This window comes from Aulonocara sp. 'chitande type north' Nkhata Bay, linkage group LG16, assembly GCF_057382095.1.
Source record: "Aulonocara sp. 'chitande type north' Nkhata Bay isolate Kocher_YH1m ecotype deep benthic linkage group LG16, A_spYH_male_GT1.1, whole genome shotgun sequence".
NCBI lineage: Eukaryota > Metazoa > Chordata > Actinopteri > Cichliformes > Cichlidae > Aulonocara > Aulonocara sp. 'chitande type north' Nkhata Bay.
Window position 1 is genome coordinate 8,218,676 of NC_141359.1, and position 19,081 is coordinate 8,237,756.

The 19,081-nt window shown below is 40.0% G+C and overlaps 1 protein-coding gene across 3 annotated transcripts in view; it reads right to left on the reverse strand.

The window, feature by feature from the left end:
- sema5ba (sema domain, seven thrombospondin repeats (type 1 and type 1-like), transmembrane domain (TM) and short cytoplasmic domain, (semaphorin) 5Ba) overlaps positions 1-19,081 on the reverse strand; it is a 196,634-nt gene that overhangs the window by 75,545 nt on the left and 102,008 nt on the right. For all 3 annotated transcript variants that reach the window (XM_086266103.1, XM_086266101.1, XM_086266104.1), the window contains 2 exons: positions 14,596-14,695; positions 14,002-14,047 (listed from right to left, as the gene is read on the reverse strand). In XM_086266103.1, the coding sequence (XP_086122229.1) occupies positions 14,002-14,047; positions 14,596-14,695 (146 nt within the window). The remainder of the gene's footprint in view (positions 1-14,001; positions 14,048-14,595; positions 14,696-19,081) is intronic.

Below are 19,081 nucleotides of genomic sequence, written 5' to 3' on the forward strand. Positions count from 1 at the left end.
AAAACCAGTGACAAAAAACGATTCATTTGATACCACAGCAATACAAATTTTGTTACTGTTTCCTAGCCGGCTGGCAAAGCTGCAGCACATTACAGGGTGACAAGTAGCCCCCGTTTGCTCTCAGCTCTGTAGCTCACAGATTATGCCTGCACTCCGACAAAGGCCGCATCAATAATTAAATCTCCGTCCAAACTGAAGCCCAGAAATTAATGAAGAGTGTGAATAAAATCAGCTATGACTCATCAAATGCAGGGCAAGAGCGGAGCTTGATACTGTGAGCGAAACAGGGGCACGAATATCTCGGCTCGGTAGCTTAACGGCCATCCAGTGGCCTTCCATTCATTTTGAATGTCCCCGTTTTCTCTGTGAATCCAACTGTTTTTGCACTGAAAGCACTCGGACGATATTCAATTAAGATTTATTTATACAATATAACTGTAAAACAACAGGTGTTTTTAACGATGATACAATATTAAGGACAGTGCACAGCAGTGATTGGTGGGAGGAACTCTTTTTATCCAGGAAGAAACCTCCAGCAGAGCCAGGCTCAGGCATAGAGACACCACAGGATAAAAGACAAACTATGGGAGAGAAATTTATAACGCAGATGAATAATCATTGATGTGTACAAGGGAAGGTCAGTGTGTCTTCAGTCTAGCCAAAGGTCAGTTTCTCTTGTCCCAAAGGAATTTAGGCATTCAACAAAAACACCTACAACAACAAATCCAGACAGATGGGACGCTCCCAGCCATCTCTGTGGAGGAGGGATTTTTCATCAGACATGTCCTGAACAAAAGAGCAAGCAGCGACATTGACCTGTTGAATCAACTTTGCTCTCTTGACCTTGATTAGCTGCAGGGAAACTGCAACAAACAACAGCGAACAGTCAAACCAGCTGCTCTCCCCTGCAGTAAACGGCCTTTGGACAAACTGGTAGGTTTAATCATCCAACCACTCGATTTTCCATGCAGAAAAAAAAAAAAGCTACATGTATGCTACAATTACTATCAATACTGTCAACTATCACAATATCAATAAAATAAAGCACATTTTCCTCATGATATATATATATATAGCGAGTGGCTCCAGCAGATCCCGGGAACAACATCGGAAATCTCTGTCCAGAAGAGCGCAGTCCTGGGAACAGCTAAGATACTGCGCAGGACCCTCAAGCTCCCAGGCCTCTGGTAGAGGACCCGAGCTTGAAGGATAAACCGCCCGCAGGGGCGTGCTGGGTGTTTTTTTTTTATATATATATATATCTCAACAGCAATGTGCTTTCCATAATTATCAACACATGATGTAAAATTTGTTGCACATACACATTCATATCCAACATGTCAATAAGACATCAGAAATTTGTGTAAAATAGACTAAAACACTGAAAATATATTCAGTGAGAAACAAGGAAAAGCTTAGAAAAACATAGATGATCAATATAGTTGCTGATTCAACTTGATTCAGTTCATGAATTGATAAACTAAAGAAAAAATAACATGCTAAGGTCACATCGTCACGATTCAACAAAAAGGTAATGTGGCAGATTTGCATCGTCATTCGATTGCAGCATTAGCGAGCTACAAAAATCTATGCATTAACATCAAAGAAGTACAAACATTGGCCAAAACGAGAATAAATAAGAAGAAAACTGAGTAGAACATATATTATAAAGTCAAACTACACAGAGAAGACTGAGTGAGAGCAAACGCATCTTAGTTTGAATACAGATTACAGTGTTACACTACTTTGGTTGAATGCCACTGTCAGCCTGAAGAAACCATCATGTCACGCAGCGGGACGGCCACCTGGGGGTTTGCTCATCATCAGCTGGCTGTGGGAGCCCGAGCACATGGCTCAGCTCAAACAACCGCAAACACAAACAACATATCAAGGACAAACAATCCCAGGCCCTGAACACATGGGGGTGAGGGCACTCCCGCTTTAGAACTTCTGACATTTCCCAGCAAGCAAACCCGAGAAAAAAAACTAAAAGTCTCCGACTTGGAAGATAAGGACACAGCAAATAGAGGTAACCTTAAAGGAAAGTAAGTCTCAGGCAATGTGGTGAAAAGCCACAACGACCCCAGATTCATATTAAGGCTGATAGTCAGTGGAACTCTAGAGGGAAATAACTAAGAAGTATACTTTTAGGGAAGCGTGATATCACAAAAATGACACCATTGTCCTTTTCCATAACCCCTTCCTCCCTCCTTCCCCAGCCGCCCCATGCATTTACAGAAAGGCCAAACCAATCAGAGGGAAATTTGACTGTGCTCTGCCACATGGAACACTGCAGTTCAACGGCGGCACACCTACAGGAACACGCACAAAGCTCAGGAGTCAAGCTAAGCTGTTTTCCTGTGTCTCACTCCACTACATTTCCAGCCTTCTCCTATAATGTCTTGGTTTCACAATGGCGTGAGACTCCACTTCGGCATGACATTTACGCTCATTATAGTATTTTTAAGTGACGTCAGCACGCATAATCTTTGGAGTAAAGGGGCTGCATATTGATGTACACCCAGATTGTTCTATACAAAAGAAAACCAGCAGAGCAACACAATGAATGGGCACACGAGAAAGATTCAATGAAAGCATTAACCTGATAGAAAATGCAGCGACAGTTCCGCATCAGGAGCAAATACAATGTTCTTCTGAGGAGAAATGTCACAGAGACGCCCTGAGATTTATTTATTTTTTCCACTGTATGTGGGGTTGAGAAAAAGAAAAAAAAAAACGAAAAAAAAAAAAGTGTGCAAAGGCAGAGGGAGCTATAGAGAAAGTAACCACGTAGAAATTGTGGAGTGGAAGGTTAAGGCAGGTGGAGACAGATACGCGGAGATCCAGACAGTAATATGGTGTTTACACATTCCACCTCCATGTTGCTTCTGTCTTATCTATGCAGGGATTATCTGATGGACTGACAAAGACCTCTCTCCTCCCCCTCAAATCACCTTCTTTCACTTCGCTGCACTAGCAGACATTGCAATTGGAAGAATTAAAGAATGGGGGGGTTGACTTACTCCTGTTGCTGTTATGAAACGCCTTTTTGTGCAAGTACTTTTAACTATTAACTTAAACAGCTCACACTGTCTTAATGTGAAGATATTTATTCTGAATGAGCTCATTCAGAAAAAAGGATATAAATGTCATGTTTTGGAAAGCTTATATTAGACTGATAGTCATAAAATGCATCATTCAGTATGGCCAAATAAATCGATTGATTGACAGGTAAGGTGAAGGGAAATAAAATCGAATAAGAGTAAACTGTTAATCTCACTTGCAAGAAACAAAAGCACATTCACCACTGTGTGAAAATACAAGTTTTACTCAAAAAGCCCATGAAAAGAGGATTATGCTGCAGACTGGGTTTGAGAAGCTTTTGTGGAAATGTTCATGTATCAGAGTGAAGCTTTGACATGGCTGGAAGCCATCTAGCCAGCTGCTGTGAATCCATGCTGTTGGAGGAAGCTCTTCCCTGTCAGCAGATTTTTCAGATCCTTCTTTAAAGCTTACAGGGGTTAAGTGTGTATAAATAAAAAATATTGGTAATAGTCAGAGTAATCTTCAGACCATTTTTTTTGTACTTCTGTCTATTATTTTCATTTTTCAGAAAACTAAAAATGCTGGTTTTAGTCACCTGAGCAGGGTTAGAAATGCACTCAGTTCCTAAAATAACCCAAAAGTGAAACAAACAAACAAACAGAAAAGTCTTTTCAATCCTTCATATTTCTAACCGCAGTCCACCTCCTTCCAGTTTCCCTCCCTTATCCATTTTGTTTCCATATCATATAAACACTATCTCTGCTAGTGCTGTTACTCATCATACAGACAGGTCACATTGCAAAGAAGAAAAAAACAACAGTAAATGTAACAAATAAATACCAGGCTCTAGAAATAAGTGGTAAAAGGTTTATTATACTGCTGGAATAAGTCAAATAGAAAACTTGTTTCAACTTCTTCTTTCACAGTTTTCTCGCACTTTTAACACGTTTGCAGAGCACTTTGCAGTGTTTCTCATTTAAACACAAAAATCAACAGCAGACACAATCCTCTGCCAGAGCAGAGCTACCGCTGCTCCATGAAGAGCATTATCTCAGAGTCCAATCACAGCGTTCCTGAAAAGCAGACAACTTTACATGTCTTTTTCGCCCTGTTTTTCTACATAAGAAGGAAATGTGCTCTGTCAGAGCACATAACAGTAAGGTAAGAAATTTTAAGGGCAGACACAGTAACCCTGTCTCTGAACTTCACAGTCGGGAGCTGAGGAATCAAAACTGGCACACAGGTACATTTTAGGACCTGAAGGTTTTTATCTATATCAGTTGTCACGACATATTCGTGTTGCCTAGTAACCACTTACCACTAGTAATCCAGAGTATTCAGAATACGTTACTCTCATTGAGTAACGTAACGGAATATGTTACAGAATACATTTTGGGGCATGTATTCTGTAATCTGTAATGGAATACATTTTTAAAGTAACCTTCCCAACACTGATTACATTCAATCACTTCACACACTAAGTTATGAAGTCAGGTTTACTGTATTTGTAGACTTTACCATAAGTTTCATGTCAAATAAATGACTGTATGAATGTACTTAAGGCCATGGGATTCAAAGCCATGTAAATGAGTCCAGCCTGCAAAATCCTCCTTTATCCAGCATGTAATTTTATGTGTTTCTCAAGTGCATGGTTTTGACATGTATAGGCAAACTATAAGGCAAATAGGGTAAATATGTTGGGTGTATATTTGACAAAATCTTGCATAACAATTTTTCATTACATACTTTATGGGGGTCGCCAATGTTTGACCGATGAGTGGAGTGGTACACAAATTTTTTAGACAGTTGATGGTTGACATGGTATTTCAATTATACATAGAAGTAAATACAAATATACTTATAAACAGCACAAACATATCAAATAACAAAGTGGTGTGGGCATGCATTAATAATTAATATATAACTGTAATAAATTAGCAGTTTAGCAGTATATTTACTAGTTTATCATATCAAAAAAAGTCCTTGAAGGCACTTTAAACACTTTAAATCTTTTTTTAAAATCTGCCTAAAATATATGACTTTATGATTTATCATTTAAATTAAAGAAAAAAGATGACCAGTTAGACACACACATAAGATTGGAATTGGAAGCCTTGTGACCTCGTACCTACTTACTGACTGTTACTAGTTACATTCTTCACCATCTTATCACAAAAGGCTAATGCCGGAGCCTTTGAAGCTTTGACCTTGCTAGATAAGGCATATCTCTAAGTGCATGTAAAAAAAAGGTTAAAAAAATGAAAGCAGGAGAAAAGAGATAAGTCAAGTGCAAAAATAGGTAGAGGTAATTATGTGAGTATGAATATTTGTGAGGAGCGAGCTTCAAGCAGTAGTATGTGAAAAAAAAAAAATCAGAAGAAAGGGGCGATCCATCCAAATATTTGGTATTATTCTTTGGCTTTGTGGTCTTGTACAAATATGTTAGCGGGAGACAAATCAATATTCTATCTCCTGTTAGTACCTTGCAGCATGTGGAAGAAAGAAAGATCTATCTAAACAGGGGTCTGCTTGTGTTATTTTCTATTACTCTGAAACTACAAAAGAAGGTAAAAGAAAGGGAAGAAGGATAAAGAAAGATGGGGACTGGTGAGGATTTATTCTCATTTTGGGCATCAAAAGTTTGCCCATCAAAAGTTGCTGTTTTTTCTTACCACACGTGGCAGAACTGCATCCCAACAGGAAATATATGCAAGAGAGAGAGAACCGGTTGACAGAAACAGAGTTGTTGCTTCAGCTCTCCATTCCCTCTCCCACCCATCAAACACTTGAGCCTTTTCTATAACTCTGCTGCTTTCACCACTCTCCCACTCCTCTTTTTTATCCCCCACTATGCAAGCACACACACACACACACACCTCCTACCACCTTGATTGCGTCGGAGATCAGGTCGACCAGCGTATCAGAAAGCTCTGTTAGTGGGGGTTGCTTGGACAGAACATGTGGGAGGTTTGCAATCACACCCACCACCAGCACTAATGCGAGTGCTACATTCCAGAAAAAAAAGACGAAGAGAAAGGTTGAAAAGGAAGAGCGAAGCAGGGGAAAATAGAGACACCGCACTCCAAGAATATGCAGCAGCATCTGATGTTCAGAGTCTGAGTGCTACCAGAGTAGGATGCCTGAGCAGTCCCACTGTGAGGCACCTGGGTGGGTGATAGTGTGCGCTTGTGTGAAGCATACAGTTGTATGCAGGTAAGAGCAGGGTACTTTGTGTTTGCATATGTATTATAACTTCACTGACAAAGACATAATTTATTCATGCATGCCCACTGTTTTTTGTTTGTTTATGAGCATTAATGATTTGACTGACTTAAATATTTGAGTAGTTTGTTGGTAATGATGAATAGTACTACCACTATGGGACAACTAGGAAGTTGTGCCAAAATACTCACTTGAAAGCACCTCCAAAAGTGATTCAATTCACCAAGCATTTTAATTCCCATGTTAAAAATTCCAACTTTACAGCAGAAGCTGTGTAGTTGTACTGATAGCCCATCCAAGAAATCTGTGCTTGAGTTTTGATGAGCTAACTTACTACATATATATGGTATGTATGTAGTAGCACTAATTAGCAGTTAATGTGTGTCTATGCTGTGCACCCATAGATTATATGGCTGCACCGTCCTGCCAGGATGAATATTAGCAAGCATTAGCTTGCAAGCTAATGCTAGCATCGTTAGCATAATTTGAATTAGCACCTAAAACGCTCCAAAAATCAAGTTTCGAAGAATGAAGATGACAAATCATGAAGACACATTTAAAGCATCAAAACCTTGAAAGTATCATAACTAGACTTCACAATACAATGGACAACTTACTGCTGGCTAAGTCCATCTTTAATATGCGGTCTGTATTTGCAACACAATTACCTGAAAGCTCTTTCCCCCCTTATTTTACAAAGGTTGCCACATTCCTAAATCTCAGCATTATTGTCATTACTGATCCTCACCAGTTACAGCAAATTGATCCTGTTACAGGTGGAATTGACAGAATTCCACCTGTAACAGGTGGAGTACATGATGAGAATTCCTCATCATGTACTCATATATTTGAACACTATATCTTCTTTAAGCAATTTGCCACTAAAAGCACCAAAGCACACACGAGGGATGATATAAATGTAGCTATAATGGAGCCATTAGTGAGAATAATCACTTTGAAAAGCTCACCTGCGCTCACCTGTATAATTATGATTGGATATACTGTAAAAATGCAGCTGGTAGGCAAATGATGACTGATACTGAAACATGAATGCAGCTGTCAGTGCCACACAGTTAATGCATGGATGACAACATAAACATAGGGAAAAACCCAATTCTATGCACACAATAAATTGTTAAAAACAAAATAACTAATGGCTGTGCCAACATAACACTGACACCACTCGAGTCGTATTCTCATTTTAGATAAAACTCGTGGGATTAGCTGGTTCAGTGCAGTTGTCAGATTATCTGTCTTATAGGGCAATGGGGAATTATTCCAATTGCTTATTCATCCATTGAACAACAACAGAGGGTGTGGTGTGGAAGAGAAATCATCTCTGAACACTTTGAAAGCTCTCCGTGGGTATTACCTGTGTGGTTATTCTACACTGGCAAAACTATTTCATACGACTCCTTAGAGGCACAGAATCTCACTAGAGAAACATCCAGAGAGCTGGAGCACAATGAAAGCTTGTCACCTCCCTCACACCCTCTCTCATGTTCACTCCTCGTCTCTTCCTCATTTGTCTTCATCTCGGCTCTGTATGTGTGATTTTTCAGAGTTGTTCTCTTGGTCTCTGCTTCTGTTTCCTCATTCGTTTTCTTCCTGTTATCTTTGCGGTCTTTCATTCTCTGGCTCCTGCCCACCTCTTTATCCCTGGCTCTCCTCATCTTTCTTCTCTCCCTCCTCACTCTTTTTCTCCACTGATTGCCTACGCATTCATTCTTCTACGCTTCCCTGCTCGCTAATGCCCGTAACAGGTGTTCTCCCAGGTGCCTGAACAGAACAGGCTGGGCTGAGCCTTTAAAAGACCTGGCATCAGCACCTCGGCAGTCCTCCCCCATCCCTCTAGTGTGGTCTATCTTCAAAACCCTCTGTGACTAAAGACTGCAAAGGTGGAATTTACACACTTGTCCGCCTCTCTCCACACACGCAAACGCAGATGCACAGTCATGTAAACTGAGAAACTATTGCCAGTCCTTCATCTCTCCTGTTTGGGCTCACTGGCCATCTTGGCTTCAGGTGTGATGCAGGTCGTCTCGACTGGGCGGGCTCTCTAATTTGATACTGCCCATTTAATGACATGCAAACAAGCTGCAGTCTCTTATAGGGGCACACTAAAGAGTGAAGCTGATGCCAAACCAGGGGAGTGATATTGACACCGGTGTGTGGTTTCAGACCACCCGCTTAAAAAGCCCAGGCCAACCCGTCCATACCGATGAATGGGAAAGTGGAGAATGCAGCTTTGTAACTCGACTGTGATCGGCCACCCTCTTTGGTTTGCTTTTCAATCAATCAGCAAGTTATTTTGGAATAAAGCGTCAGTATGACTTTCATTTGCACTCCGTGGATGTTTTTCTTCTTTTTTTTTTAAAGGAAAAGTCACTCGTGCTTTGTGTCCCGAAAGGCTCGCTCAATTTCTGCATGTCAGCCTGGCTTCTGAGCATAGCTGCTGCCGTTTATTTTGACTACGGTTGATAACACCATCAAAATAAGGTCAAATCTGTAGCTTTAGAGTCCAAGGTCTGGCGTTAAACAACCTTGGAAAACTTTTTCAGAAGAGATTAATGCTTTTGTCTTCAAAGTCTGAATAACATGCTAGGTATAAGAGAAGGCTAGAACACAGTAGCTTTTGTTAAAACGCCCTTTTTCACGTCTCTCACTAGAGGTTTTAGACAATTTCCACATATAAAATTGTAAAAATAATGCATAACCATGACTTATTTCAAGTGGCCTCATAAAGACACAGAGCTCACACGGGATAGAGACTTTGGTCTGACATTTTCACTCCCTGCAGCATGCATTAAACACTGCACAGAGGTGGCAGGCATCCTGAGCTCTATAGTCAAATAAAGTGGATGCTGTGGCTTTAAAGGTGTTAATTAAGCAGCAACACTGGTTGAGATCCTTGCAGGGAAAAAAGCAGAGATTGTACTGGCATCGCAGAGAGAGAGCCTTATTGAGAGCTTAAATCAGTTGCTAAATTGTAAGAGTGCACTGAACAGGTGCTGCAGAGAGTGGAATACATCACACATGAGCCACCGTGCAGTGGTGCAGCTCTATTTCTTTGTCTATTACTACCTTGTTAAGAAATGGGTCAGATAAAACACCTCACCGATGTGCTGTGCAAGACGATGTGTTATGATGAATTTTGTTTTGGCCTCGGAGTGCAGTGCAGGTATTAGGCTTTTAGTGCATGAAGAAATTCTCAAGCTGAACTGAGCACCTGGTTGGAATGTTATCAGCCCATTAAAACGCCATTATCAATTCTCATCACTGCCATATAGGCATTGCCTGTAGGCGGTATTTTCCAACTAGTAGGCTCAGTAGGCCATTATCAAGTCATTTCATGGTGGCAGCACAGATTTGGCAAAAAACGACAGACTTGTTTCTGCTTTGAAAGAGCAAAAATGTCTGTATGAGGAGGTTGGATAGATAGCTGGGACATAACTTTCATCCAATCACCCAACAAAACCACCAACTGGAGCTTAAACTAAGCTTTGGGCTCAGTTAAAGTTTCATTTTTTTGTTAGAGTTAGGCAGAAGAACATCATTCAGGTTTATAGTCACCCTTTCACAAGCTGTGAAAATGTTTAAATTGCCAAATCACAATATAATCTGGGTTACTCTTCACCTACTAATGATCAGAAATGGCAGAAAGCTTCTGTCCTACCAATAGTTGCAGGTCAGTGTCTGTGGAGTGGTAACAACACAGATACAAGTGGATGTTGGGATTTTCAAGAGGTTAATTATATTAAAAATGAAGCAGACTGTGATGAGGATGTATCACGATGGCGAGCAGACAACTGAGCTTATGTCTGGACTGAATTAAATTAATCCAATGTTCTCTGGCAGGTGGTTTGGATATTTACAGCAGGCCTTGTATCACTGGTTCCGGAAATCTGCACGTAAAGCCTTTCTTACTGAACCTCAGGCTCGGACTGGGAAATGGGAGATTTTTTGTATTTTTGTATTTTTTTTATTTACTTATACACCAAATGAAAAGAAATATTTTGGGATGCCGCCCTCCTCTGCCTTTTTGGATGGCTTGCATTTTACTGGCAAATTAGCATGGGGGGTAGAAACCCTCCTCTCTGCTTCACTGGGCAGTTTGTGTAATGCTCACGTTGATTTCAGCCTTGGCATCACAAATGACACCTCCGCATTGGCCAGAGTGAAGAAGGATCTACCTCATTTAGCCCTATAGCTCACAATAAGCTGGTGATATGTGTGTGGGTGTGTGTATGTTTCAGGAGAAAAGCAGACTTTGAGAATTTAGGCAGTATGCGCCACTGTGGTTATTTCTGTGCACGCTCACAGCAGATGCATGTGTGTACGCTTCCTTACATGTGATAAGGATGGCAGGTGCCTTTTTTCAGGACAAAGAGAACAGCTTCATGGAACTGCAGAGAACAACACAACCCGGGTACAAACAAATGAAAGCACTCATAAGTCAACTTCTCTCTTCCACAAGTAGACAGCTAGGACACGCAGACAAAGGGCGCATTGATATCGGCAGTGACACACGGGTGGCAGCTGTACACATCATGTCATTCAGTTGTGGTTGCTGTGAAAGGAGACTCTGTCAGACAAAGTGGAGTGTGGTGATGTGCTTAATCCTGTGTGGAAATGTAGTGTAAAAATAATTCAATTTTTTGTTATAGAAATAATAACAAAACTGATGCTGCAGAGTCAACCGTTAAGCTAGTCTTGCTTAACTTTTTTTGGATACACATTATAAGAGAGTCGTGGTACTGAACGAATCCAAACACTCAATACATGTTAATAAAAATGTTTACAATGCTTTGGATGTAGTAAACACATATCGCTCCACTTTCACCGGGCTAACACAGGGACGACTATTCACACTCATGTTCATACCTGCAGAATTGTAGGATCACAGATTAACCTGACATGCATGTCTTTGGAAGAACCCCGAATATCCGGAGAGAGCCTACGCAAGCAATGGGAGAAAAAGCATAATCCACACAAAAAAAACCCAACAAGGACTCTCCATCAACCACTGCAGCACTGTGCCAACTACAAAAACAGGTGGATTACTTTTTTCTTGGCTTCCCGCATCTATGATGTGAATTAGAATGGCATTTGTGAAATGCTGAAAAGGGATGAGCAAGACGTGTGGTTCAAAACAGGTTTTTGGAGCAAAGTTACCAAACTTTTTAGGCTTTAAAAAAAATAAAATTATATATTGTAAAGTTATTATATGTTTGCATTGACCGTAGAAACAAATCTCATAACAGGTGCACTTTGGATCACAAAGAATATTTGCACTCAGCAGATGCATTTCTTGTTGTTTTTCTTGGTTGGTGGGCATAAAAACTGCATTGTGATGTCACTACCATCATTTAAATAATTAAGGCTTAAAGTGCATTAACCTTAACAGCAGCAAAATATGCATTGCTATTTATTTTGAAGGCGTGGAAAACTTTGGCAATCTCCAAAGAAGATGTCCCGCAGTGGTTTAAAGCATGGAAACTGTGCACTGCCTGGTTTTTGTACAATGCCTATTTTTCTCTGCTCAGTGACAGTGATATACCGGTTTAGATTACACCGTCCCATCGAGAATTCAGGGCTTGTCATTTGTGATGTGTGATGCAACTGTATGGCAACCCTGTGCCCCAGAGCTAACACTCCCACTGATACCAAAGCTACTTTCCGGCACAGCACTCTTACCACCACAGGCCTTTCAGAAAACAAACCCATTACACCCACAGGCTGAGGACACACAAAAATGCACGTGTACACACACACAACACAACCTTAGGATTTGATTATATCCTCTGCAGCGTGGACATATAAATATATATATATATATATATAGAGAGAGAGAGAGAGAGAACGCACAACACTGGATACATCTGAGCTGGATATATCACATATGATCACCACAGTGTTGATGCCTTGTTGAAAAACTGTCATATGTAGTAACAGTTAGGTTTCGTGATGGATTATTTTGCACTACTTGTTTGGTCGTAACCTAGTTGATAAGCTGTAACGTAAAATGTTGCTCTATGTTATTATGCAATAGGATCCGACTACAGGAAACTTAGCAAATTCTGGGACTCTGATGAAAGCGAAAGAGAAAGGGACTGCCATCCTGCTGCTTTGTTGCTCCCAAAGTTTGTCTCATTAGCACAAAATCTTTGAAGTATCAGTAAACATGCTCTGTTTAAAAGTTAATCGAATCAGCAATACACAACTGCTTTTGGAGGCTTAAAATTGAGGCTCTTTCTGTTAAGCTGTTTAAGAAAATAGATGGATTGATAAAAAAAACTGAGGCATGTATACAGAAAAGAACATGTGGCTTGTTCAGGCAGAAGACAGAGTAGAAGATACTTCAATAGATGATGTTGAGCGTAGAAGACGATTTTCATATCCAATGAAGCGTCACAGCAAAGCTTCTGTACCTCCACATAGAAGATCATTACAAAAACTTGGCCTTATGGTGCGTTCCAGATCCCAGTTCCCAGCCAGAATTTCCATCTGGAATGCCACCTCAATTTGGATTTCCCACTCACAACGTCAGAGCAGCCCCACTAACCCCGAGTTGAGGATCCAAGATGGGAGTGGTGAATGTAAACAGTAGTAAAACCTTTATTCTGTCCTGCCACTGTTGTGTATTTGTAACTCACTAAATAAGCCATACACAGAGAACTGACCAGGCTCTACCCGTGAAAGTGCTGGAGCGATGTAAACAAGTATTATGCTGTACAGCCAGAGATGCATGAATGGCTCTACCTTTCCAAGAGGCAAAACAAATCCTGCTTTTCTTTTGGTTTTCCAACCTTCCTACTGGAAAGCATTAACTAAAAAAATAAGTCAGTGTGTGTTGAAGTCCCCTGGTTCAAAGTCCTATCCCCCTTTGGAAATTTGTCAGTCTTTACCTTTCTACTGGAAACACTACAATATGCTGTTTTCGGTTTCCATATGAGTCATGTAAAAAGACTGGGAGAAGCGGCCAGCAGTCATTTAGGCTCGACTTGTTGCTTTAGTCTATTATTTAAAGGACTATTACCACATAATCTGCTTACAATACACAAAATCTCTGTCTGTGTGAGTTTGTTTCTTTGTCTGCCAACTCCTCCCACACAATCACGAGTTGAGCAACCAAAGCTGCCACACAGATACGTCTTGGGCCCCTGAAGGTTCTCAACTATATCAGATACTATGATATCATCAAGTTGCCTAGCAACGCTCTAGCAATGGGTTAAAAAGGCCTGTCTGCTTTTCACATTTTTACCTATAACACTTTATAAAAGCATCTACATCACACCATAACATATAATTTATATCCAAATTATGCATTATATGTTATGACGCCTGCTGGTTGCTTGGCAACCCTCTATCAACAGGCTAAAAGGTTGTGTTTTTTTGTCTTTTTTTGTACTGCATCATTTTTAATTCAAAACAGCCACATGTACCTGATATCCAACAAGCTAAATTATACATGACAATTTCATCATGCTGCCTAGCAACTACTAGGCTAAAGTGACCCATGACCTACAACAATAAAAGCATATTAGCGTTTTCATTTCCTGGCCAACAGCATACACAGCCTAAACAATGCTGTAGCAATAACATGTTGCCTGACTAATTCATAAACAAGAGAAAAAAATGTGAAAATAAACTTGGCGAACATATATAAAAAGAGTGAGATAGCGCCCAAAAAATAAGAATTTAAAACCACAGGAGAAAAAGCAGTACACTTACCTGTATCAGTGACAGGTTACTGAGGTCCAGTCTGAAAAGGTAGTTTCTGAATTAAGAAGAAAGGGAAATGATGTAAGTGACTGGCTCAAATCCAGCAAAATCTATTAAACAATGCAGATGAAGTATTAGAGACCAGCTGTCAGGTTAACACAAAGTGGATTAAAGCACAAACTGTACTGCCCGTCACTCTTGGGCCATTGTTTTCTGTTAGTATTTCAGTCTTTGGTTTTACACTTTTTTGTGATCATGTATGTCTACGCTTTTAACAGGGTCAATCCAGACAAAACTTGAACTCATATCATGCCAAGAGAATACACACACACACACACACACACACACACACACACACACACACACACACACACACACACACACACACACACACACACACTCTACTGCGGCGTGACATATTTCTTCCAAATCCTTTGCTCCTGCCAAATCCAAAGCTTAACTTGGTCCAGCGAGGCCTCAGCAAAGCACTTTAAAAGCGTCATTATCCGAAAACCGCACTGTATGAGTGAGTCAGAAAGGGTATCACATTCTCAGTAATGTGCTCTGTGGGGTGAAAAGCTGAGTGGATTTACAGTTTCTTACCTGGCACCCACAATAAGCTCATTCCTAGTCAGGTCAAGGGTGAGCTGGGAGTAGTCTCTCACACCAGGGTGGGAGAAGGATGAAATCCACGGACTGAGCGCTGAGAGAGAGAAAAGGGGGGAAGGTTAGCAGAAGATAAATCATGTCGTGAGATAAAAGCAGTGACATTTACAAACAAAACTCATAAAAGGGTATAGTTTACTAATGCACGCAAAAACCTTTCCTATTTGGCATTTTATGCACAAGTGTAGGTGTTTACAGCGATGGTTAATTGACCCGATGAAAATCAAATTTATTAAGCAAAATGCCAAATGTTTGCCAGCAACAGCCTCTGTAAGTGAGGTTATTTTATGATGGCTTTCATTATATTTTAACTGTTGCTCAGACTAAACTCTGGCAACACTGCACAACTATAGATTAGAAAAATGTTAGAGTGACCAATGCACCAATTATGAATAAGACACATTCATAGTTGCAGCTGAAGTGGTAAAAAAGGGCACCAAACAGTGAAGGAAAAGCTTCCTGCTACGTGACGCTGTCTCCTACAGAGCGGGACAAAGTGTCCAGGCCCCATCAGGCAACACAACCCCGATCCAACCTGACATTCAGACAAACGCGGCTCTGTGTGGGGCACGAGGCTGAAATCTCAACGCTGTATGAAACTGGCATTTACAAATCAAAATTTTCAGAGGGGCCGCCTGGTGGAGCTTTTAATGCCACACTCAAAACTCCAGGAAGAAAAAAAAGAGCATTTTCTCTACGAACTTTGTGTGGGCCTTTAAACGATTTCACCACATGGAAGTTTGCGGGGCTTAAGGGGGATTTGCTATGTTTCCGATGCTGTAAACGACATCACAGTTGTTAGTGGCAAATGAGATTTCTTGGAGCAAGTTAAAAAGGCGTGTTAGACACATTTGAGCCATTTCCACAAAACTAGTCCAAAAACGGACAAGGAAAGAATCAGTAATGATGTTAAGCAACTTTATGGTTGTCCACTAATTTTCTGTATCAGAGAAAAAAACGTTCATGACCATTGCATGACCCCCCACTGAAAAAAATAAAATAAAATCTTGATTTTCTCCTTCATCAGGGAAGTGATCATCAAACATTTAAAACCTTAAAACGTTCATTTTCTTCTAAAATTAAAAGTAGCTCATAAAAGCTCCAGGCTACGAGTGAGAAACTACATCAAAGTGCTGGAAGAAGTTGCCAAGAACAGCGAAACAAGTCTCCATCACGTAAAGGAGATACATTTTTAGGATTGATGGGAGCCCATATGGCTCTGTCATCTGCAAACATATCCAGAGATGCGAAAAACAGAAGACAGAAGGCGGCAGCTACAGTACGGTATGGTGCTCTTAATTTAAGATACAGAAAAACACACGCATACAATATTTAATTAAAGGTTCCAGTATTGACAGGAGACTTCACTGAAGTGATAGTGTTTGCAGTCAGATGTGGATTTGGGCACTCGTCACCAAGCTGCTGTGAGACCGAACTTCATTCTAGTGTTTCTGTTTTTTGTCCCACTCTTGTGAGATGTGAGCAGGGCTGAATCCATTTTCATAAATACAGTGAATATTTAAAAGTCCGCAATTTTCAGTTTGCAGCACAACTGCAATATATTCACAAGATAAGGCCTCTGTTATTCTGTATTTGAAAACTGCTGAAAAGAACAAAACCAGCGCATTTGTCCATCTCTTAATAGTTTTGGACTTCTCTGCATCTAAAAAACAACAAATCAAAATGGACTAAATTAAGTTTTATAGCAGACATTAAGGAACCAGGTAGAAATTGTTGCATGTTTTTTCCATTAACAAGAATAAAAAACAAAGTAGAAAAAAAGCATAATAATAATAATAGTACTTAGACTTATTTTAGACATATTATAAACCACAAATACAAGCATAGGTTTTAACTTACAGTACATGTTTTATACAAAATGCTATATATTTTTAACAATGGCTTCTGGTTTCCATGACAATGGCAATCTACAGTGTAGTGCCTAGCATCTCAGAAAACAGCCACACCACCTTGTGTGCTGCAAATAACAACATAATACATTGTTAATTATGATAACAACAGCTCTTGTTCTATTAGGAATATAATAAGAAAATGAGCAGTGTGCTGCAGGGACACACAAATTTATCAACCAGCTAGATCAGAGTAGCAGTGCAGCTTTTAAAAATTAATAATACACCGGAAAGCACTTTTACAGACAGGATTAAATCTCTGATTATCACAATAAATCATCGGGTGTCCCAAGGCTATTCTAATACGATGCAAATTCTGCAAGAGGCCATCTCTTATTCTCTCCATAAATATTTATACTACACTTATCCACATACAGTGGATTGTTTCAATTTCACAGTCGGCCATGCATCCATATGGTTTGACCATCTTTGACATGTAGGGTGGGTGTAAAAAACAACAACACAACCATAGAAGGCCAGTGCAAGGAAGCGAGCGGAACCATCTGTGCATCACTCTGATTAATGGCTGCAGAGGCTGAAGGTTGGGGGGAGCGTGGGGGACGCAGGCCGCCTTTAGCTGCACAGTCTTATGTAAACAGACCTGAAGTTGATTTAAAGAATCCAACATGATCCCGGGATTACGCAAAGCCACGGCATGTGTGAACAAAGCTTGTATGTGTGTGAACGGTGTCCCCATAACTGGGAGGAATGAACATGATTTGAACGCCAACTCAGATCATTAAAAGTCTCTAAATCAATCCCTTAAACACACACAGGCTCATGGAATTATTGGCAAAGAACAAAAAAAGTTTGTTTTAAAGGCTCAATTACTGCGAGGTTTGTGTTTGTGTGAAAATCAAACTCTGATGTGAACTACAAGACAGTCATTACCAGCTAAAGATGGGTTAGCCGAGGGTGAAATGAGCTCCGTTTCTCTTGTTCTTGTTTTTTTTTTTGCTTTGTTTGTTGTTTTTCACGAAAATGAGTTTCAAGAAACTAATCCTTCATTTTCCAACAGCTCATAATGGGTCAGTGAAGGTGTCATCAAAGTGTGAGGAGTTGGGTACCTCCTAATATGAATAGTTAAATCAATAAAATATAAACTGACCTCCAAAAGGCTTTAAGGAGATCTTTCTTTTTTGACATTGTAAGCACTGTGAAGATACTGATTTGCATAACTGATGAAAAAAAAAGAAAAGGCAAGGCAAGGCAAGTTTATTTGTATAGCACAATTCAACAACAAGGTGATTCAAAGTGCTTTACAGAGACATTAGAAACAAGAACAAATAAAAAGCATGATTTAAAATTTATTAAAACAAGCAAACAAACAAACTAATTAACAAACAAACAAAACAGTATATAAAATCAAAACAGATAAAATCAAAACAGATAAAATCAGTAGTTAAATGTAAGTTTTGAAATTTAAGCTTAAAAGTGTGGATTTGGTGCTTTATTCAAATGCAGCTGAGAACAGGTGAGTCTTCAACCTGGATTTAAATAAACAGTGTTTCAGCTGATCTGAGGCTTTCTGGGAGTTTGTTCCAGATATAAGGAGCATAAAAGCTGAATGCAGCTTCTCCGTGTCTGGTTCTGACTCTGGGAACTGATAAAAGACCGGATCCAGATGACCTGAGGGATCTGGAAGGTTCATACTGGGTCAGGAGGTCACTGATGTATTTTGGTCCTAAACCATTCAGAGCTTTATAGACCAGCATCAGAACTTTAAAGTCTATCCTCTGACGGACAGGCAGCCAGTGTAAAGACCTCAGAGCTGGACTGATGTGGTCCACTTTTTTGGTCTTAGTGAGGACTCGAGCAGCAGAGTTCTGAATGAGCTGTAGTTGTCTGACTGATTTTTTAGGTAGACCTGTAAAGATGCTGTTACAGTAATCAAGCCTACTAAAGATGAATGCATGGACTAGTTTTTCCAGGTCCTGTTGAGACATCAGATCTTTTATCCTTGAAATATTCTTGAGGTGATAGTAAGCTGACTTTGTTATTGTCTTAATGTGTTTTTCTAAGTTTAGGTCTGCATCCATCACTACACCCAAATTTCTCGCCTGGTTTGTGGTTTTTAGATGTATAGATTGAAGTTCTCTGGTGACCTGTAATCGTTTTTCTTTGGCGCCAAAGACTATTACCTCAGTTTTGTTTTTGTTTAGCTGGAGAAAATTGTGGCACAACCAGTCATTAATTTCCTCAATGCATTTACCAAGAGCCTGTACAGGGCCTTGGTCTCCTGGTGACATTGTGATATATATTTGTGTGTCATCTGCATAGCTGTGATAGTTTATTTTGTTGTTGTTTATAATCTGTGCCAGTGGGAGCATGTAAATGTTAAACAGAAGGGGTCCCAAGATGGAACCTTGGGGAACTCCACATGTGATACTTGTCTGCTCAGATGTGAAGTTACCTATTGATACAAAGTATTTCCTGTTTTCTAAGTATGTTTTGAACCAGTTTAGTACAGTTCCTGAAAGACCTGTCCAGTTCTCCAGTCGTTTGAGTAACAT